This window comes from Polypterus senegalus, chromosome 14 (genome assembly GCF_016835505.1).
Source record: "Polypterus senegalus isolate Bchr_013 chromosome 14, ASM1683550v1, whole genome shotgun sequence".
Taxonomy (NCBI): Eukaryota; Metazoa; Chordata; class Cladistia; order Polypteriformes; family Polypteridae; genus Polypterus; species Polypterus senegalus.
In genome coordinates this window covers 110,842,625-110,865,259 of record NC_053167.1, presented here as the reverse complement: position 1 = coordinate 110,865,259, position 22,635 = coordinate 110,842,625, and the positions used below count along the sequence as shown (strand labels likewise).

Here is a 22,635-nt window from a genome sequence, read left to right as displayed (position 1 = left end):
GTTTGGAGGAAACCAGTCATCGCTCATCACCAGGCCAATATCATCCCTACTGTGAAGCATGATGGTGGCTGCATCATGCTGTGGGGATGTTTTTCAGCAGCAGGAACTGGGAGACTAGTCAGGATAAAGGGAAAGATGACTGCAGCAATGTACAGAGACATCCTGGATGAAAACCTGCTCCAGAGCACTCTTGACCTCAGACTGGGGCAATGGTTTATCTTTCAGCAGGACAACGACCCTAAGCACACAGCCAAGATATCAAACGAGTGGCTCAGGACAACTCTGTGAATGTCCTTGAGTGGCCCAGCCAGAGCCCAGACTTGAATCCGATTGAAAATCTCTGGAGAGATCTTAAAATGGCTGTGAACCGACACTTCCCATCCAACCTGATAGAGCTTGAGAGGTGCCGCAAAGAGGAATGGGCAAAACTGGCCAAGGGTAGGTGTGCCAAGCTTGTGGCACCATATTCAAAAAAACTTGAGGCTGCAATTGCTGGCAAAGGTGCATCGACAAAGTATTGAGCAAAGGCTGTGAATACTTATGTACATGTGATTTCTCAGTTTTTTTTATTTTTAATAAATTTGCAAAAACCTCAAGTAAACGTTTTTCACATTTTCATTATGGGGTGTTATGTGTAGAATTCTGAGGAAAAAAATTAATTTAATCCATTTTGGAATAAGGCTGTAACATAACAAAATGTGGAAAAAGTGGTGCGCTGTGAATACTTTCCGGATGCACTGTGAGTACATAGACATTATCAGATATTGGCATCGGCCCAAAATTCCCATATCGGTGATCCCTAAAATAATCCGATTAATGTTTGTCCCAGTGATTTGTTAATTGTCATAGCATAAGCTATTCTCACAGGAAACTGTAAACATTTTAATACGGATTGCATATCAAGATCTCCTTTGGTGTCTAATGGTATTTGCGGAATATCTACTACATTACCTTTCGTGTTGCCTATTAATATTTGCATCGCTTCTCCGTGATCATAAATATACACATGATTGAATTGTGTGTTCTTCGAAATTAAACTTGTTGTTGCTTTAACTGTTGCGGGACTACAGATTCTCATAGCGTATGCTCCATTATTGTGTAAATCTACGTTTTGAGCACTGAATGATGCTTAGGCGAAAAGATTATTGTAGACTTTCATATTTTGCCTGTAGTGTTTGTGGATTCTGCAGTGGGCTGGCATTCTGCCCGGGGTTTGTTCCTGACTTGCGCCCTGTATTGGCTGGGATTAGCTCCAGCAGACCACCCCGTGACCCTGTGTTAGGATATAGCGGGTTGGGAAATGAGTGACTGACTGACTGACTGTGGATTTCACTTTCCCCAAACATCAAATCTTTTAATTCTATTGGATACGCCTCCTCATTGTGTAGAAACACTACTTTTCCCTGATGGCAACACAAATTAGACAATCTATAAGTCTCTGACTTAAACTTCAAAGCCTTACAATATTTCCATATTTCTGACATATCACCTAAGTCCATATATTCAATCTCTATTCGACCTTTCTGTTAATTCACCAAGTAATAATTTCTCTTTTTTAGCGCTAATGAGATCTTTCTTTTTTTTGATACGTTTGGATTTTTATGCTTTTCTATTCTCTAACTTGCTCTGCATGTATATCACACCTACTTTTTTTGTCTTTTGAATTCCACTGTTTTCATTACAGTACAATCCCTCTTAACTGGCCTTACATTAACCAGCCTACGGATTAACTGGCCTGTTAAAATAAAAATAAAAAAAAATTGTTTTAATCCTGTGTTGTGTTGTTCTTTATATATTATATGTATGTACTTCATTCTTTTCTGGAAGGTGAGAGGTATTTTAAAACCAGCAAACAACAAAACAGTGTTCAAATTAAATAAAGTGCAGCGTATCAAAAGTCTTTTTTAAATAAATAATCCATTAAAACGAGTGAATTAGTGGAGGTTAAAATCCATTAGTAAAAAAAACAAGTCCTTTAAAAACAATGCAAAATGAAATGCATAAAAAACAATGGCTGGAAGCAGCCTCTTAAAATCCAAAGCACAGTTGGCGGCTCCCCCTGCTTCTCCCATCTGGCTTGACAACATAGGAGAACTATCTGCAGGTGCAGCTGCCTTCCACACTGGTCTGGTAGCCCTCTGATCCCTGGCTATGTCAGGCTCCATCCGGACAGAGACTTGGGTTCTTTCAGCAGCGGCCAGGGCGCTCACGTTGGGGTAAAACCTGACCAAAGCCTCCATGACTGCCACTGCCTTTCGACGGCCAGTCGTCTTCAATAACGGTCACTCCAGCTCCATGATCGCTCAGCTGAAGCAACCACTTTGTTCAGACCTAACAAATCGATCACACATACCATGCCCCCTCGCTAAGCTGCGGACGCTGCGATTATTTATTTAAAAATTGGCCTTTTTGAATTGAGCTGTGGACCCACTACACCACACGGTCCAGTCATTGTATGAGAAAAAAAACCTGTGAGAAATCGTAAAAGAAGCCTTGTGGATATGGTTTATTCAGGAATGTCAAAGAGGTACAGTACATACCTTAGAGATATTTTTCTACATGAAAATAGGTATACGTCGGATTAACTGGCCAAACTGCAGCTGGCCATGGGTTCAATCTTGAGGTGGTTGGTTAAGAGGGATTGTGCTGGATCTCTAACCTGCTCTGCATGTGTTTTGCCCCCTCGTTTTTGAACCTCTTTATGACATTTTACTTTGTTTTGTACTCTGTCTTTTATTTCTGACCTCACTTTGTCCTGCTATTTTTTCAATTACACCTGGTCCTGATGATTATTTTCCCCCTTTTTTTTTTTTTAAGTAATAATTTCCTTTTGTTAGCGCTAATGTGATCTTTACTATCTTTCTTTTTTATACTGTAGTGACCTCCATGTCCGGCTCGAAAAGAGAAAAAAAAAAATACAGACATAGTGAAGTCTCACAAAACATTTACTTGATCAAGAAAAACGACGACGACTTCATAACCCCAAACACAACCTTCTAGCACCCTCTCCAACCCTCCCTTCCATCCCACGACCCCCATCACATCAATCAATACCCGCTGACAGTCCGCCATCCCTCAATTGGACCTAACAGTCACTTTAAAAAAAAAAAAAAGGCTTCAACCTGGCTGGGATGCTACAATACTTCGAATTTTACTGCTTTCATATTCTTTAACTTTCTCTGCATGAGTATCACATCACAATTTTTTTTTTTTTTTGAGTCTTTTGAATTCCACTGCTTTCATAATCTCTTATCTGGATTTTTTTCTCTCCATCACTTTTGGGTCTCTTTTCTCCACACTGCTCTTTGCTTAGTCGTTGACATTTCATCTAGAACATATTGTCTTTATACGCTTTATATGAGCTGAGAGCACAGGATCTGTGTCTGCTACACGACTGAGTGTTTTGCTGCCCGTGGTCTTATTTGATATTGGTTGTAAGTAGGGCGTGTCTTGCAAGAATTTCATGTTCCACATCCCCATGAAACGGTCCTGGGACAATCTCTTGGCACCAAGTCTTATGTTTATGGTCCCCGCGAGACACTCTGTGGCCAATCTTTCGTCTCGCGGGTCTTTTAAGTGTCTTCCAAGAAGATCACGTTTTGTCTCACTGGTTTTCCTTTCCAAGATTTATTAAAAAAAAAAAAAGATGTGGTCATATCAAAATTTGATCTTCATTTAATCATAAATGCAAATTTCAAAAGGTGAAAAAGTACACCCTTACATTTATCACTATCTCAGACACCCAAAATTAGAATAAGGAGCACAAGTTTAGATGCAAATGACTAGAACATTATTAAAGGGAATCTGAGAGGAACCTTCCTTGTTTAAACCTCAGACATTTAGTCTGGATTGCTCTGTTACTGAAATGTAAAAGTAGGTAGAAAAAGTGAGAATTAAATTTTTGCCTTTGGCAAAGTCAGTCATTAATTGAATCATTTGGTTACACTCCCTCTTTATTTTCCTTACCTTTCTCTGTACAGAAAATCCATAGTCATTCCAGAACCCTCCATTAAGATTTGAAACAGGCTGTTCACACAAGACACCCTTCAGACATCACATAGCTGTAAGAATTCTGCATGGCTAAGTGGGATGTCAGAGACTGATAGACAGTTATAGGAAACTCCTACTTGAGGTTGTTTCTGCCATTGGGGGCAATACCCGCTATTACAGTGTACCTGTTTTTATGAACAGACAGAAATGACAAATCTTTTTTTTGTTGAATAATTTATGGCAAATTCAAAAAAAATTTGTCACCAATTATATCACATATATCTAAAGGTATTGCTTAAATGAAGATTAAATCTTGATCTGTTAATTTAAGGTAATAAAGAAAAATATATATATTTCATTGTTTGTACTTACTATTTCACAGGACTATGTTTTTCAAACTAACTGGCAAATTGTGACTCAGGTGAGCAAAAAAAAAAAAGATTCATATAGTCAAGAAATGATGTTTATATCCATGACCATCCATCCAAAAGTTTACAGTAACACCTAAAATTTGACTTGCTGGTTTACTGGCAGAGGACAATACTTGGAATATATGGAAATAATCAATAAATGCAGAAAGGCCTTTGGATGCTGGAGGAATAACAATAATTCCTTACATTTATATAGTGCTTTTCTCACTAGTCATAGTGATCAATGAATACCATAGCACCCTGAAAAATACCCACAAAGACATGTGGAGAATGTGCCAACTCCACACAGAAAGTGTCCAGGCAGCAAGTCAAGCCCAAGACTCTGAAGGTATTTGGCCACAACACAGAACAGTGCCACCTTGCAGTAATAGATTATTATAAGGAATTCTTATTTTGTTTCTCAGGACTAATTTTGAAAAATCTTGTCTTCATCTGCAAGATTATACTGCCAGACTAAGCAGTACGGTTGTAGATATTGTGTAAAAAAGATTATGAATAATACAAACTAATCACTAATTCAAAACTCAATTAATGCAAAGAATCAGGGTCAAAGTATATTACCTGTAATTATCACATTTCATAGAATCAATAAGGTTTTTGTTTATAGGGTTATTTTTCACTTGTACAGAGTCTGTCTTCCTAACCTTAAAAAACCTCAAAGGAAACTTTATACGGTTTCTAGTAAAATTGTTTTCTTCTTTTTATTTTTTATACACACCACATTGCTCAGTGGCTTCTGTATCATTGGTACACCATTTGAGCATCTTAACAGTCTCCCCTAAATGGTAATCTTTTATAACAGTGTTCCATGTCTTTAGCTGGAACCTTACCCAGAGGTGGAATATTTCTTCAATAATCATATCTAAATTTCTAACACCTAACAATAACAAAATCTGAATTGGTAGGGGTCACTCACCATGGATAATTTAATTTCTGTTAACCTTCCTCGATATTTTAGATGACTAGGAGGCTCCGCCCCCTGCTCGTTTCGGTCGCCCATCCCCGTGTTTGGTTTACCAGATATACAATTTAAAGAGATTGTTATTTTCATGAGAACTGTTACATATGCATTATTTTCACATTTACTTAAACTTTTGTACAAATAATACTTGTAACCAAGCCCAGGACAGGAAATAAAGGACATCTCTTTCTTACAGGATGTATAACGCTGCTTGCATTGTAAAAGCGGGGGGGATGGCTGAACGCACGCTAAGGAAGAAATGCAGTCGGATCATCTGCTGTCTTTCTGCTTATATTGAGCTGCCTGTTCTGCTTGTCGCATCTCATCGTTTTAAGAGCTGTGAGCACATGATGCGTGCCTGCCACAAGCAATCCAACAACTGCTAGGTTAGATGTCCGTGGACTTGTTTTAAACGATGGCTCACTGCCTTCTCACGTGATGTTGTAAAAACAATACTTGTCCTTTATTACGGCCCCGGGCGTGGTTAAATGTTTTTCTCGCAGAACATAACACGCTGCTCGCGTTGTGAAAGGGGAGGGGTGGGCCAGAGTCGATCATTTTAAAGCCTGTACAGCTGCTGTCCTTTTTGCCACTTCGTTTCTCTGCTGCTCGCGTTGTGATCGCTTCTCCGTGATCATAAATATACACCTGACCGAATTGCGTTTTCTTTGAAATTAAATGTGTTGTTGCTTTAACTGTTATGGGACCACAGATTCTCATAGCGTATGGTCCATTATTGTGTAAATCTACGTTTTGTGCATTGAATGAGGCGAAGGCGAAAAGAATTTGTTTTTTGCTCTTTGCCTTTTATTTCTGATCTTGGTTTGTCCTGCTATTTTTTCAATTACACCTGGTCCCGATGATTAAGTTCCTTTTGTTTGCACTAATGCGATCTTTACTATCTTTTTTTTTTGATACTGTAGAGACTGACGTAATAAAGTGTCACAAAAGTTTTACTTGAACAATCGCCGACTTCGTAACCCCAAACACAACTTTCTAGCCTTCCCCAAACACCGTATCAATCAATACCCAGCTATCAGTCTTCCGTGCTGTACTCCACCCTCCCTTAATCGGACCAACAGTCAAAACAAAAAAGGCTTCAACCTGCCTAAAGTTATAGTAAAAAGGATACTTCAATACTTCCCTACAAAAAACTGCAAAAGTTTTACCTTATCAAGTACAATACGGAACAACTGCAAAGACACTTTTATCTATGACTAGCTGGAAATCGAAAGGCGCGGGTTTTCTCTGCATTTGTATCGCGCCTTTCAAATTCCACTGCTTTCATAATCTCTAACCTGCTGTGCATATGTATCACGCCAACGTTTTTGAACATCTTTATGAAGTTCTACTTTGTCTTTTACTGCCTGTCTTAATTCTGAGCCCGATTGGACATGCTTTTTTTTCAATTTCACTTGTTCTGGGCGGATTATTACTTTCCTTATTGTCTGCATTTGCACCTAGATAAATCATTTTCTTTTTTCCTTTTGGGTCTCTTTTCTCCGCGCTACTCTTTCTTCTTTGTTTAGTCGTCGACGTTTCACTTATAACGTATTGTCCTTATATGCTTTATATGCACTGAGAGCCCTGGATCTGTGTGTGGTCAAAGCATTCTCTTTGTGGTCTTGTTTGATATTGCTTGCAAGTAGGGTGTGTCTTGCAAGAATCTCATGTTCTACGTTCCCGCGAGACGTTTCTGGGTCAATCTCTTGGCACAAAGTCTCATGTTTACAGTTCCCGCGAGACGCTCGGTGGCCATTCGCTTTCATCTCGCAGGCCTTTTAAGTGTCTTCTGCGATCTTAACGTGAAGATCACATATCGTCTCCTAGTCATTCCCTCCCACAAGATATTTTTTTTATAATAGAGAGACAAGAGCTAACTATTGGTTTAATCTGTGATGCACAAGACTACAATTCTATAATGGAATAAAATTATACATATATTAAAAAAAAAAAGACAGTCTAGAAGAAGAGATATGAATAGGACGATTAAATTTGGAAGCAGGTTAACTTTTGAAGATTTGCTTCTTGAACTGACACTCTTAAAGGGGATTAAGCGCTCCTTAATCATGTGTGCCTTACTTTTATCTGTAAAGGGGTTCATAATTAATTGTTGCTGATGTAGAAATATCTTATAGAAGCCTAGGTATCTCACTGAATCTTGATCCCAATTTAGGATATTTTATATATATATATATATATATATATATATATATATATATATATATATATATATATATATATATATATATAGGAGTACTACTATTTAAAAACAGTATCTTGCAGTTATGGCCAATTAGCACAATAATTTCCCCCCTTATAACTGACTTCAACGTGTACCAAATTATCTCTTCCAAATTACAGCTCTCTTCCAGAAATATCTTTTGATCCACAATTTAAAGAAAAGATGATATATTCAAGACTGGAGTTTATCTTCCATGATGCACTTCCACAATTGCTACTTGGTCATATGACAATGACATTACAGCAGCGTTCCTTAAACTATGGGGTCGGGTTACAGACATGTTTGGGATGGGTCGCCACATGACTGTGCAGTAAAATTAGCCAAGTCTGCATAAGCACGAATCCTCTGGTAAATGATATATCGTCCCCTACTTAGCGTTTTGTTAATTGCAGTAGAGAGCAATCTGAGGCGTAACTTATAAACAATGCAGTGGACACAAAGAGCTTTCGTTTCTATGGTACAATAATTAATATTCTCCAAGACACCACTCTGTGAAACAGACAAATTGACATGACTGACAGGCAAAGCCACATATAAGAAGGGGGTGGAGAGAGAGAGAGAGAGAGAGAGAGATGATGGATGAGCTTGAGGTGAAAGCACTGGTGCACTATTTTGAAATGACAAAATGAAAATAATGTATGAGGCACAACGATGAAATTATTTTAGTGGTGTTGGGGGTTGAAAAAATATGGTGAGAGAATATACAGTACAGTGGTACTGTATTATATTAAATGCACTGCTCATGTACAATTTTCGGTGCTTCATTTTTCACAGATGTGCAAGGAAGATTTGGTTAAGTTTAATATGCCTCCAAGAGGTCAAATTACTTCGTTTAACACTATAGATATTTACATTTTTAAATATTTGGTGCTGACTATTTTTTCACAATTTTTTTGTTCATCTGGAGCTATGAGTGAAATGACTAATCATTCATACTATGCTTTCAAAAACCATCATATATTGCACCCATTGGAAAAAATGTATTTCTCTGATCTTAACTAAAGCTTACACTACACATAATCACTAACAGTAATATTCCTCAATTCCTTCTCATTTTTTAATAATAGTTTTTTAAACAATATATTTGCTTTCCATTTTTTCTTTTAGTAACATTTATGTGAGAAATAAGACTGAATGGAAACAAATGCTTTTACTGTTTTTATTGCAAGGCCATTGTTATTTTTATACATGTAGCTTTGCAGACGTTATGACAATAATACTATTTTTGAGTTCCAGTATATCTATTTTCTTTAAAAAGTTTAATGCTGCATTCATGTGTTCTCAAACAGAAGGTAAATCTGAGTTACCAAGGTGCCCTACCAACTCAGAGATACAAGTCGGATAATTCAGACAAAGCAAAGCTACCTGAAATGTCCAAGTGATGTAATACTGGTCTCATACCTTAGTCAACTGTTTCAATTATTTGCTCTTTAACACTAGAATTACCAGAGCCTACGAAAAAAACTCTTAGATTCGTCCCATCTTAAATCGTTTCTTAAATCCCTTCACACCTCTCTGCCAGCATCCTTTGTCATCTAAATGTGCTGATAAAATCAGGCTGCAAGCAGCCGGCTATTCCATCCCCCCACGACTTAGAACGTGCACAAACTTCTCCCAGCTCATGCCTTGATTGATTTTCTGGGAGTGAAGTGGAGTTTTAGAGTGGAAATAATAGATCGTTGTTTGGAACACACGCATTTCATGTCTGTTCCGTTTCTACTATAATCTGTGTAAACACATTGTTAAAACAGAAACATTTTTTATATTCTAGTAGTAGATGATAAAATGTAGGCATAAACTATATAATGTATGAAGCCTGAAGTCCAAATATTAAAGAAAGACTTTCACAAAAGGTACAAATCTAACACAACAATTGCGCGTTTATTCTAAAGTGTAACTACAGAAAAAAAGCCGCCTTAGCAGGCCATACTGACGCATGTTCACTACAGTTGGTGAAGTGGCGTAATGGTATCAGCTGCTGACTGGGAATCAAAAGGTCATGAGTTTGATCCTTCACGATTCCGTTTTGAGAAGTAAACTGATCTTATTCTTACTATTTTAGAATGAAAACATACATCTGATTTCAGTCTGTAACAGCCGGTGTAATTTATGATACTTGTAAAGGTCAGCTTTGTTTTTTTTTTTTTTTATTCACTTTTCACATAAATGTTGTATTTTCCCCATCAGGTTCCTTTAACATAACATCACAAGCTAAAACCCCAATAAGCAAAATAATTATCTAAACAAAACAAAAACTATAGCTTTGCCATTTATAGTGCTTTCTTCTAGCCATGAATTTCCTTTCGGATGAACCCCATAAGGGCTTTTCTCTAAAAAAAGAAGATTGTTACAGTGATTGTTATTTTTATAATGGAAAATCCATACTTTTAGTCATACAGTGGAGCCTCGGTTCACGACCATAATTCGTTCCAAAACTCTTTGGTCGTGAACTGAAGCAATTTCCCCCATAGGAATGTAGGTAAATACAATTAATCCGTTCCAGACCGTACGAACTGTATGTAAATATATCTTTTTTAAAGATTTTTAAGCACAAATACAGTTAGTTACACCATAGAATGCACATTGTAATAGTAAACTAAATGTAAAAACATCGAATAACACTGAGAAAACCTTGAACAGAGAAAACTAACATTGCAAGAGTTTGCGCTATAGCCTTACGACCCGATCGCTGTAAACACTTTTTTTTAATGAGTTTTAAGCACAGGGGGGAAAAAAGGAACATTTGAACAAATCCAAACTTTATTTAAAAACCAACCATAAGCAACCAAGAAATTAACATTGCAGGAGTTCACGCTAATAGCCTTTATACCCGATTGCTGTAAACACTTTTTTTTCTTTTTTTTTTTTTTTTAAATGAGTTTTAAGCACAGGGAAAAAAGGAACATTTGAAAAATCTGTAATTCAACCACCAAGAAAAGTAACATTGCAACAAATCACACTACGAACCACTCGCTGTAAACACTTTTTTTTTTTAATGAGTTTTAAGCACAGGGAAAAAAATGAACATTTGAAAAATCTGTAACTTAATAAACAACCAAGAAAAGTAACACTGCAACAATTCATGCTACGGACCGAAAAATGAAAATTTGAAAAATTCGTAATACAAAAACTAACCATAAACTACCAAGAAAACTAAACTTGCATGAGTCGAGTTCTGGCATGAAGGGAGGAGGAACTGGGTGGAGAGGAGGTTACAGTGCTTTAGAAGCCATGGTTAACTGCAAAAGCACACGAAATACTGTAGAGTACAAAGAGTTCACAGGTAAAGCACGCACGTCTGACTGAGAACAATGAACAGGGAGAGGCTGAACACGTGCTTAAATACAGTAATTGGCGTGTACGAACCGGAAGGGAAATTAAATAGAGCACAAAGATTTCATAGCGAAAGCACGCACGTCTCACCGAGAACAATGCAACATGTGCGGAAATCATCGGCGTGCACAAACCGAAAGGGAAACTGGCTTGTTCGTATACAGAGTGTGTGGTCGTGAACCGAGGCAAAGGTTTGGGGAACTTTTTGGTCGTAAACCGATTTGTAAGTGTACCGAGACATTTGTGAACGGAGGTTCCACTGTATATTTATTTAAAAAAAAAAAAAAAGGGTAACCGGGGGAAAAAAAAGGAACTTTGTCATTCTAATGATATTCAATACCTCCTGACACAACCTCAACAGTACATGAAACATCATCAATTAGTAAAAGAAAAGATAAAGTAATAAAATTTTGACTGACTTATCACTTAAAACTCTATGTCCATTTAGTTTGGGGCATCAGGAGAAGGCAATGAATTGCCAGATAGTAGCAGGAAGAAAAGATCCCCAGAGGCGATTCCTAGCACACTGTGGCAAATGGTGAAATGAGCATGTGGCTCAAAGTGCTCCGGGACAATGCCTCCTGTAGGGGTTTTTTCATGATAGCACCCTCTTTTACACTGTAACAGCTTCCAGCAGCACTATCAAAATTAGCAAAACGTTTTCATTTTGCTCTGGTGAAGGCTTTCTGAAGCCAACTCTGTTAGTTTAGCTTGTTTAAGCAGTTTATTTTCTTTTACTGGTGTAAAGTATTGGATAAATGCAATATTATAAACATCACTTGTTTTTGGGGGGCTTCAGAAACCTGTTAAGAGATAAAAGTTCAGACTGAAATGGTGTAAAGCAGCAGGAACTGGAAGAATTTAGTTCTGGAGTTAAAAGATTTAAACATACTTTTATCCCACAGGTTGTATCTTTAAAAGCAGCTACTTTTAAAAGTTATTGAGCATTATCAGCTCCTATCCAATATCTGTAATCCTGTCAGATGTCTCCAAGCTCCTGTAGAACTGTTCAAAGACTGGCATCCATAACATCTTGTTCAGAACTCAATAAGCTGCTTAGATTGCACTCAAAAGTAAATGGTTTTGATATTCTCCTTGATTGGTAGTTTTCTCCTGTTTAAATAGTTTTCACTTTACAAATTAAATGTTTAAAAAAAAAAAAATAGGGCTTTATTAGAAAACTATTCAGAGGTAAACCATATTACACTGCCATTATCATATATTCACAAGGTGAGAAAGGTCTGAAGTCCTGCACTGTTGGGGGAAAAAAAAAGGTGTGCTTCATGCAGGAGTCTCCATAGTAAATCATGCATATATACTAATTAGGTGAATCAGCCTTAGTAAACTGGAATTATAATCATTGGTTGTTGGACAAATGAATAGGAATTTAGATACTATAATTAGCTGCTAACCAGCCTCCAAGTAGAAAGAAATTTTAAGAATTGTATTCCTAACTCAGGCAACATCTGTTACAGCCCTACAGTCTAAGAAATCAGCAAAGCAGTCTTTAACTTTATCTATATAAAAACAAAATATTTTTTAAAAATCTGATGTCTTACTTGGCACAAAATGGGAAAAAAATCATACATTTCTGGAAAATGGATACTATTCTTCCACAAATGGGCTATAGTTGGGAAACAATAACATTATATTTGCTATTACTGTTAATCTCTTAAAATGCATTTAAAATACTAATTAATGTGCTATGTTTTATTCAGACCAAGTTATTTGTTTTATGCTTATGTCTAGAGACTCGTAACCTGATACATGAACACACACGCCACTGGAAAAATAGATAGGGAGGCTTAAAACAAGTTGAAATTTTGGCCAGTAGACATTTACCCAGTTCAACAAATTTACATGCCTTTTATTTTTTGTGTCTGTGCCTCCCTATCCAACACCTCTCATTTATGAACTTCAAGATCCCCAGTGTGTAGTCTGGTGCCCTCTTTCCAATGGGGTGTCACAAGGAATAGCTAAAATGTTGTTTTCTATATAGTCTCTCTTATTTTGAAAGTATGTGTCACAACACTAAACAATCCACAGGCATCACTAAGGACACCAGAATATGCCAAATCACCAAAAATCAGCTTCATTTGAGAACATTCCTTTTAGGGATGATTTGACAGTTTTTGCCCTTAGTCACTGTGCCTTTGAGAAAGAAAAAGAAAAAAAAAAATGCTATCCCACTAGTGACATTAAGTAAGAATAAAGACTTAACATTAATATTATTTCAAAGTTAAATGTAGCTTCAGCAGTTTGGACTTCTGGCTGAAAACCTAATGATTTAGGATATTCTAAAATCTATAAAGAGGCTATTTGTCAACTTTGCTTTAAAAATTTTGTTTTTGTTTTTTTTAAATTGGAAAATCTGAACAACTTGCAGACATGCTTAAAACAAAATCACAATTAAAAAAAAAAAAAAAAAAAAAAACCCATACACACAAGCCCAACAACAATACTGGCAATAAGATAAACGACATACTGGCACAACCATGTTTAACACCTCACACTACAAAAACGTTTCTCTATACACTATGGTATGTTTAACAAAAGTAAAACACACATGTTTTCTGAAACATCTTGCATGATATGGACAAAACAATTACTTGGAGAAAAAAGGAAAAGTTGTTCTCAGATGTGCTCAACGCTATACGGATTGATTCACAAGGGCAGGAAGCAGGCCAACAAGCTTGCCTTATGTTATCTCATATTAAATCATAAGGAAAAATAAATCTCAATTACACTAGGTGTTCAATGGAAAAGATATTAAAAGATAAACTGTTCTGAAAGAAACACACATTTTAACATTCATGTTCACCTTAATGATGATTACTTCCACTTTCTACAAAAGAACAGATAAAAGTCTACTGTATGTGCCACATCAGAAAAGTGCCCCAATCAATAAAATGTCCTCTAAGGAAACCAAAGTGGAGAATATAGAACCTATATAGGCTAGAAGAGATAATTAAAAATTTACAGTATATCTTTACACAAGCAAGTATGCTGCAAACAAAATCAGATGCCTAACCAAATCAGTCTTTAACTTTTCATATTCTGAGTGCAATTTGATGAAGGCTATCCCAAATCACATGACAAGTCTAAAAAGGTAGCACAACTATTTATTGCTTTTTCCAACATCATTACAAGCAGGTTAAAAGATTTGCATGGGGTCAAAACATAAGTAGTCACAGTAAATGCTGAAACAGTAATCTGTTTAAAGTCAAGTGGCTAAGGCTTTACAACACATTACTTATAAGTGATGTTTTAGCTCCTAAAATGCACAAACAAATTACAAACTTAAAATCTATGATTAAAGAAAAGAATCATTCATACCTGTTGTATTTTCTCAGATTAATACTTTACATATATTAAAAAAAAAAAAAAAAAAAAATCACATTCCAATCAGCGATGAAGTATCTCTCTATTATAAAAACAATCTTGGGAGGGAGACGAGACGTGATCTTCTCGGAAGACACTTTGAAGTCCCGAGAGACTACTTGCACAACACGCCCTACTTACAAACAAATTCTCCGAGACACTTTAACGTCACGCGAGACAATAAGTGAGATAAAAGGACAGCTGTTGTACAGGCTTTTAAATGATCATCGCACAGCGCAACATGCAGATCACACAGCACGTCACAAGCAGCAGTAGCTGCTGTACAGGCTTTTACATGATCAACGTGCAGTGTAACATGCAGATCACACAGTATGGCACAAGCGGTAGCTGGCTTAAAGGACAGCTGCTGTACAGGCTTTGAAATGATCGACGCGCAGTGCGACATGCAGATCATGCAGCACGGCACTAGCAGCCCCGGGGGAGGGGTGGGGAATAACTCATTAACGACAGCTTTATTTGGCAAATACCAAGAAATAAAAAAATGAATGAAATTAAAATAATCTCTTTAAATTGTATATCCGGATAACCAAACCCAGGGATTGGCAAGCAAAGGGAGCAGGGGGCAGGGCCCCCTAGTAATATATTAAAGGAATACAATTCATTTGAATCACTAGTAAATACTACTGACTTTTGGTAATGTTAGGAGATACACCGGTCTTCCACATATCTATTTTCTAAACCTGCTGAGACAAACAAAAATAAAAAAACTAATTGTTTAAGTTAAATGTAATTCATTGAGCTATTTTGCATAGCATTTTTCTTTAAATTAATAATGCACTGTATGTAAGAGATGGTTGGCTTGAGAAACCCGAAGAGTTATTGTTCTGGCTTGTACCACATTTATTTATTTATTTTTTTTAAATTAGCACATTATTCTGTCATTTCATTTCAACCTTGGCCTGGTGGATATTGCTGTATAAGTTGCTAATCTGCTGAAGTCATACATCTACAAACTTGCTGCATAGACTGTCTATACTAACTTGATTGCGCACTCTGCTTCCCTCTCTGTCTTTTCGTTGTGAAATAAATGTGCTACACATATCATATTTTGACTATAGTGTAAACTGTACACGCAATTGTTAAATGTTTAAGTGAACTGCAGAAATTTCTACTATATCTCATAGATCTTTGAGACTTGTATGTGACCTACGTTTGAAGGCTCGAATCAGAGTTGTCTGGAAATTTAAAACTGCTTTACTTCAAAGTGAATGTAATCTTTGTTATATCACTGCACTGAAAATCAAAAATGAATTACAGTACTGACGTAGCTGCTAACAGAAATAAAGAAAGGCGGCAGAATTTGGGATAGATATCGCCGGCCATTATGGCTCAACTACAGCAAATTTTCTGATATAAACAGCATGCCTTATCATAATGAGCCAACTAATTTACAGTCATCAAGCAATGAAACCAATGTCAAGTTGTGTAGCAGCCAGTATGCTGTGTGCTCATGGTGCTCTACTTCATCACCAATGTTTAATAATTTTGTTATTAATTTTAAGCACTACAGGCACATTTAGGAAGGGTAATTATACAGACATCACTAATTTTTATTGTTTTCAAAATTAATTTGAGCATTCAAAAAAAAGAGCATGAGTCAAAAATCAGAATCAAGTCACTTTTACTTGAAATATGAATACAGCCATAGAGAAAAGCACCTCTGCATTCTGATGCCACTCACATACTTATTTTTCCCCCTTACCCACATTATGCAAGCGAGCCATGCACCGCGTGACCTCAGTGGTTAACGATGGACTGACTGCAAGAGCCCCAAAAGAAACGTGCGTTTCTAATTGGTCAACTAAAAATGCTGTAGGGTGAAATCAATCCTAACCCACCCCCTTCTGGGTAGGGTGGGGGATGATCTTGCAATCCAGTATGCACGTTATCACCCAGTTGACACTTGGAAAGACCACCAGAGGGGGAACTGAAGGTGACTGCCAGCATTCTTTATGTTTGAGCACTACCACGCCCCTGTTGCTTTAGAAATGAAATAGAGTTTGGCAGTTCCAGGTATCAACTGGATGATAACATACATACACGACCGCAAGACAAGCACATTAGTGAGTTTTCACTGTTTTTTAATTATATTTTTCTTAAACAATTTAAAAAAAACTTTATACTCCATTTTGCCCATATAAAATTGCTTTTAGAAATGGAAGTACTTCACCTCAAACAGAGGGATTTTGGCATTTAGTTTCAGTTTATATTTACTCCAGCACAGACCAATGATCTGCCTCATTCAAAACAGATATATGGTTACAATCCAAATACTTGTCAAAGTGTTCCAAAAACATAACCGCTCCTTTTTTCCTGTGCAGGTTATTTATCTGTCACTTCCTCTGAGCACTGCAATTTTGGCTTATGAATCTTGCTATTGTTTTAGAGAAAATGTGATGCTAAATTTTAAAATTTGCCCCATATACCACAGAATCTCCAAGGTATTAAACTGTTAATTTATATATAATCATCTGATCAAGCCTGCACAATCAATCAGTTTGCACTACCAATTCAGTGTCACCTCACTGACCATATTATAGCAAAAGTCTTGATACTGAAAAACACAAATAATTAAATCCAACCTATCTCAGCAACTCTCACACTATCCATTAAACAGAGAAACATTCTATACCAAATAAATTACAGAGTAGTTTATGGTTTTAAATTTAGCTTGAGAGAGGTCACTTAAACTTGTATATTTTGCATTCAGTATTGTGCACTTGCACATGTCAAACAGCTACTTCTGTCAGAAAAACAGATCCTCAAGCAGCTAAATAAATGACCACAAAGTGGTGCTTATGCATGCGTGTGTCTGCATCTTATGTTCCACATGCAGCCTGAGCAAAACTCAAGTCACAAGAAACATACACTTTGTGACAAAATATTTAATAAACAAAAATGTCTCTTTGATAAAGTAAATAAATACTTAAAAGTGATTCAACTTTCCATCAATCTACCCAATTTCTAAGCCCGCTTATCCAGAGCAGGGATGCAGGTAAGCTGATCGGGCAAGTGGCAGAAACAATCGCTGAACAGGACACAATGGTCCATCACAGGATGAACATACACATACATCAGATGGAGATTTAGCATCACCATTCCACAAAACTTGCATGTCTTTCAAAACAGTTAGCTCAATCCCACAACACCTCCTGCATACTGTACATTATCACATTTGTTAAAAAATAAGAATGAAATTTTAAAGCTTTAAACATATTGTGATATTTAGGTTATATCCATCCATCCATTTTCCAACCCGCTAAATCCAAACACAGGGTCACGGGGGTCTGCTGGAGCCAATCCCAGCCAACACAGGGCACAAGGCAGGAAACAAACCACTGGCAGGGTGCCCACCCACCGCAGGGCACTCACAGAGACACACATACACCAAGCACACACTAGGGACAATTTAGAATTGCCAATGCACCTAACCTGCATCTGATATTTAATTTGGTATGGTTATATTTAACGCTAATATTTATTACTTTTGCTTTACTTATCAATATGTATTTGCTACGTTTCACTTTCCCATGTATAGAAGTTTGCAGCACTTACATCACTATGATCAGAAACAAATAATTTTTATAAAATTATTTTGAAAAGTGTCTGCGTGGGTTTCCTCTGGGCGCTCCAGTTTCCTCCCACAGTCCAAAGACATGCAGGTTAGGTGGATTGGCGATTCTAAATTGGCCCTAGTGTGTGCTTGGTTTGTGGGTGTGTTTGTGTGTGTCCTGCGGGGTGGGTTGGCACCCTGCCCAGGATTGGTTCCTGCCTTGTGCCCTATGTTGGCTGGGATTGGCTCCGGCAGACCCCCGTGACCCTGTGTTCGGATTCAGCGGGTTGGAAAATGGATGGATGGATTTTGAAAAGTGTCATGACAACAACCTCTCTGAATGTCGTCAACAACAAAAAAAAAAAAAAGATGGTCTCTGTCAACTTCAGCAAGAACAAAGGCAATCACGTTCCACACATCAACGGCTCCCCCATGCAAACAGTTTGCAGTTTCAGGTTCCTGGGTGTCCTGATTACGGACTGTTTTTGTGATTTGTAAGCAACACCTGCAGCCTCAAAAAGACTCAGGAAAGACTTTTTCCCCCTGATGAGGCTAAAATGTTACTGTAAGTGTGCAGTAACTAAATGCACGGTAACTAAAATTCTGGTGAACTTATATAACTGCACTTTTGAACGTATTAGGACAGCCTGCATCACAGTACAGTTTGGTAACCTGACTTGCCAGGACTGCAGACTCCCCCAAAAGGGTGCTCTGCACAGCTTCTATCAATCAAAGGGGCTGACCTTCAACAGCTTTATACCATCTACTCCAATGTCTGAGGAGGGTTGATTCCATAATCTCTGATGCCAGCCATTCAGTATATTCAGTTTTCACTTCTACCTTCTAATAAATGTTACTAGGGACTCCCCATATGCTTCACCCACTCTTAGGGACAGCTTCTTTTCCCCAGGCCATATGGTCACTTAACTTTGGTGACCAGTTCTTACCTGTACTGTACTGTACCCACCTGTCAGTTTATGTCTAATTCCACTATTATGTTGCATCTGTACTACCTTCAGTTTTGTTATGGTTAAAATACATTACGTCATGGCCTAACTTATTTAAACATCATCTTATTGCCTGTACACTTGGCATAACAATTTCACTATGCCCTCCGAGTGTACGTAACAATAAAGGTCTAATCTAAGTGAAAATGCACTTTAGCTTTTTTTGCTACCAAGACATCATTGAAGTAAGCAGAGATAAAAAAAGTGCTGTACATATTGTTTGAAAGCTGCCGTTTCTATTCAATGACTCAATTCATACAACCGCTTTAAGGACAACTTTATAATTCATCATAATAGATTATAAGATTTATACGAATCACATACTGTACTTTGGAAATTAAAATAATGCGTTTTATTCTTCTCTCGTGTATTGCCTACAGGCTTTACTATCGCTCTAATTTTATATTCTCGCGGTCCTGCCACCACCTCCTCACAAACGTGTTCAACTTTCATATTTTATTGTTTTATGATCGTGCAGACAGCGAATTAAACTGCAAAATGCTGCGTTTTCAGTGGTTAACAATCTGGCACGTCTACAAAACGTATAAAGGGCACCGTCACGCCAAAAGCTACAATACAACAACAACAACAAAAAAAATCAGTTAACTGAACTGCAATGAACTAGAAAAAGCAAACCAATCCTATCAAAAGTCACACGTTGGTCACAAAATCGGAAAACCTTTCGCAGATGGTCATCTCCAGATGCTAAAGCGACTTCTGTAGCACAGGAAACGTGCTGATTAGTTTTGGTAATAAATTATATTTCAATAAATATACACTTAGTGTAAACAGCTTATACAAAATCCCCACATTCCAATAAATTTGAAAACCTAAAACGGGTATTTTTATTTTTTGCTAATTCTGCGCCGAAACCTCCTCATCAGTATACAAACACGCGGACAAGGCGCTTTAAAGTGCTGTTAGTTGGGGGAGTATGCTTTCTTCCAAGACGAAAGAAAAACAGGAGAACGGCACCGGTTCCAGCAATCAATAAACACTGAAACAAGTCTCTAAATAAATAAATAATTAATTCAACTTCCAGGCAACAACTCTTCAGCGAGGTGGCGAACGCCAGGGGTTACTGTATCGGAACCAAACCTCCGCCCGCCTGTTGCTTGTACTAACTCAAGGAGAAGGGGACAGTTACAAAGTACAACCTTCAACAATTTTAACCAACCGCATTGTGTTTCTTTTCCAAAGCATTATCAAAAAAACAAGTAACTTACTTTTCCAGACTAATTTCTTTAAATTGGCTTCTGTCCCAGATGCCATCTTGCTTTGCACTGCCTGCCTGAGCGAAAAGGGGGGCGGTTAGTGGGATGGAAAAAACGAAAAGTCCCGTGACGTCAGCCGACGAATGTCAACAAGTGGCAGCTTGCGTAAACGACGCACGTCTGTGTCCTTCCTCCCATCATTCTGTGCGAGACTTTGGTCAGTGGGAACTTCGCTGCTAGATTTGGAAGCAGCAATAGTTTGGAAATGTTAGATTATTTCATGAGTAAGAAGCGAGACAGAGAACCTGCTAAAGAAAAAAAGTAGACATTTTGTGGATTTGTGTTTTTTTAAACAAATTGAGCAATGATCTACAGCACTTAACATACGTGGGTGTGCCCAGTTTGCATTCAGCCGCGAGCATAGTCTGGGAAAATGAATTTTCTTAAAGAACAACCATACACTTTTAATTGTTTTCAAAAGAAGAAGATCATTCGTCTTCCTCGGCGAGACTCCTAACCGAAAACACAAAGGGGAACAACATGTAAATCCATAATTAAGAACAGTGTCTGGTACTTCTTTATTCATTATACTTTTGTGTTTTAACTGTTTTTGCATTTGAAAGTCTCTGAAAATATGTTTGCTTTTTATTGTTTCATTTCCATGTTACTACATTTTTCACAAGACTGCTGGGCAGACTCGCTGGTAATTATTAGGGCTAATAAATAGTTAATAGTGCACAGCCATTTTACTTCCTTTCAACCTATTCTCAGCTAGCTGATATAATCCTGCATATAAAACCTTCCAATTATCCGCTAGATATCTTACCTGCGCGCCAATTTAAAGACACTTTTAGAGTGTTTAGTCCAATTGTGTTGGCTATTATTAACAACTGTCTAAAATCCTGTATAATGACAGACAACTTTAAACATGCAATTGTTTAAGCCTTTGCTGAAGAAGCCCATACTTGATCCTACAGCTCTTTCAAACTATAGGCCTGTTTCTAAGCTCCCATTTCTGTCCAAAATTATGGAGAAAGTGGTTTCTTTGCAGTTAATTTCATATCTGGAGGATAACAACGTATGTGATGTGTTTCAGTCAAGTTTTAAAAAACTTCATAGTACTGAACCGGCTCTGGTGAAGGTAACAAATGATATTCTATTAACTTTGGACTCTGGCTCTTCTGCAGTCTTGGTCTTGCCGGATCTCAGTGCAGCATTTGACACAGTGGACCATGGAGTTCTGTTAAAACGGCTTGAGGATGAAGTAGGCACTCAAGGCTGTGCACTGAAATGGTTCGAGTTCTACCTGAAAGGCAGATATATGTCTGTTAACATAGATGGGAATTTCTCTCAGCCAGCTCCTCTAACACAAGGCGTCCCTCAAAGTTCTATCCTGGCTCCCCTTCTATTTTCCCTTTATCTGCTCCCCTTGGTGGCCATCTTTTACAAACATGATGTTGTGTATCATTGCTAAGCTGATGATACGCAGCTGTACCTCAAAGTAAGTTCTGACATCACTTCATCAGTAAAAAGCTGTTGAAATGCTTTGAGGATATTAAATATTGGATGGCACAAAATTTCATGCAATTAAATGAAAATTCTTTATTTTTGGTCCTACCACAGCTGTAGTTGAAATCAGCATGCACTTAGGACCTTTGGCATCAATGATTCAAAATGGTGTCAGAAACCTAGGTATCATCTTTGAGTCATCACTAACTTTTGAAAAACACATCTTCACGGTAGTAAAGTCCACTTTTTACCAACTGAGGCAAATTTCTAAACTAAAATCCTTTCTATCACAGAAGGACTTAGAAACAGTCATTAATGCCTTTATTACATCTTGCCTTGATTATTGTAATTCCTTATATGTGGGTCTATCAAAATCTGCTCTGTCACGCCTTCAGCTGGTACAGAACGCTGCAGCTAGATTTTTGATTGGGTCAAGAAAAAGGGATCCCATCTCCCCCATTTTAGCCTCTCTCCACTGGCTACCGGTCGGGTGTCGCATTGATTTTAAAATCTTGTTTGTTTTTAAAGCCTTGCATGGTATTGCTCAAAAATATATCGGTGACCTCCTTCACCCCTATGTGCCACCAAGAGCACTGAGGTCACCTGGACGACTGCTCCTTGTAGTGCCAAGATCTCAGCTGAAGTCAAGCGGAGACAGAGCTTTTTCAGTTGTTGCTCCTAGGCTTTGGAATGATTTGCCTCTGCACATCAGGTCTTCATCGTCTATCAAGGTTTTTAAAAGTCAGCTTAAGACCTACTTGTTTTCTTCTGTCTTTCACTGTGTATGATGGGATTGTGGTGGATTTTATAATTGATTATTTTATTAATTTGCTTTTGCATGATTGTTTGTATTGTGTTTATTTTAATGCTTTTTTGTACAGCACTGTTGCACAACCTCTGTTGTTTTAAATGTGCTTTTATGAATAAAATAATCTAATCTAATTCATACAGTGGTGTGAAAAACTATTTGCCCCCTTCCTGATTTCTTAT

General features: G+C 37.5%; 2 protein-coding genes across 6 annotated transcripts in view; one reads left to right on the top strand and one right to left on the bottom strand.

Moving 5' to 3' along the window:
- The window catches only part of stxbp3 (syntaxin binding protein 3), a 64,579-nt gene extending 44,332 nt beyond the window's left edge, over positions 1 to 20,247 (bottom strand). The window contains exon 1 of the mRNA XM_039735516.1: positions 20,149 to 20,247. Coding sequence (XP_039591450.1) covers positions 20,149 to 20,194 — 46 coding nt within the window. The 5' untranslated portion in view covers positions 20,195 to 20,247. The remainder of the gene's footprint in view (positions 1 to 20,148) is intronic.
- A 78-nt stretch (positions 20,248 to 20,325) lies between these two features.
- Positions 20,326 to 22,635, top strand: part of LOC120514882 (fibronectin type III domain-containing protein 7-like) — a 61,752-nt gene continuing 59,442 nt past the window's right edge. For 4 of the 5 annotated variants that reach the window (XM_039735513.1, XM_039735514.1, XM_039735512.1 and 1 more), the window contains exon 1: positions 20,326 to 20,706. The gene's annotated coding sequence lies outside the window, so the exon portion shown is untranslated. The remainder of the gene's footprint in view (positions 20,707 to 22,635) is intronic. The other variant, XM_039735515.1, reaches the window with a different exon arrangement.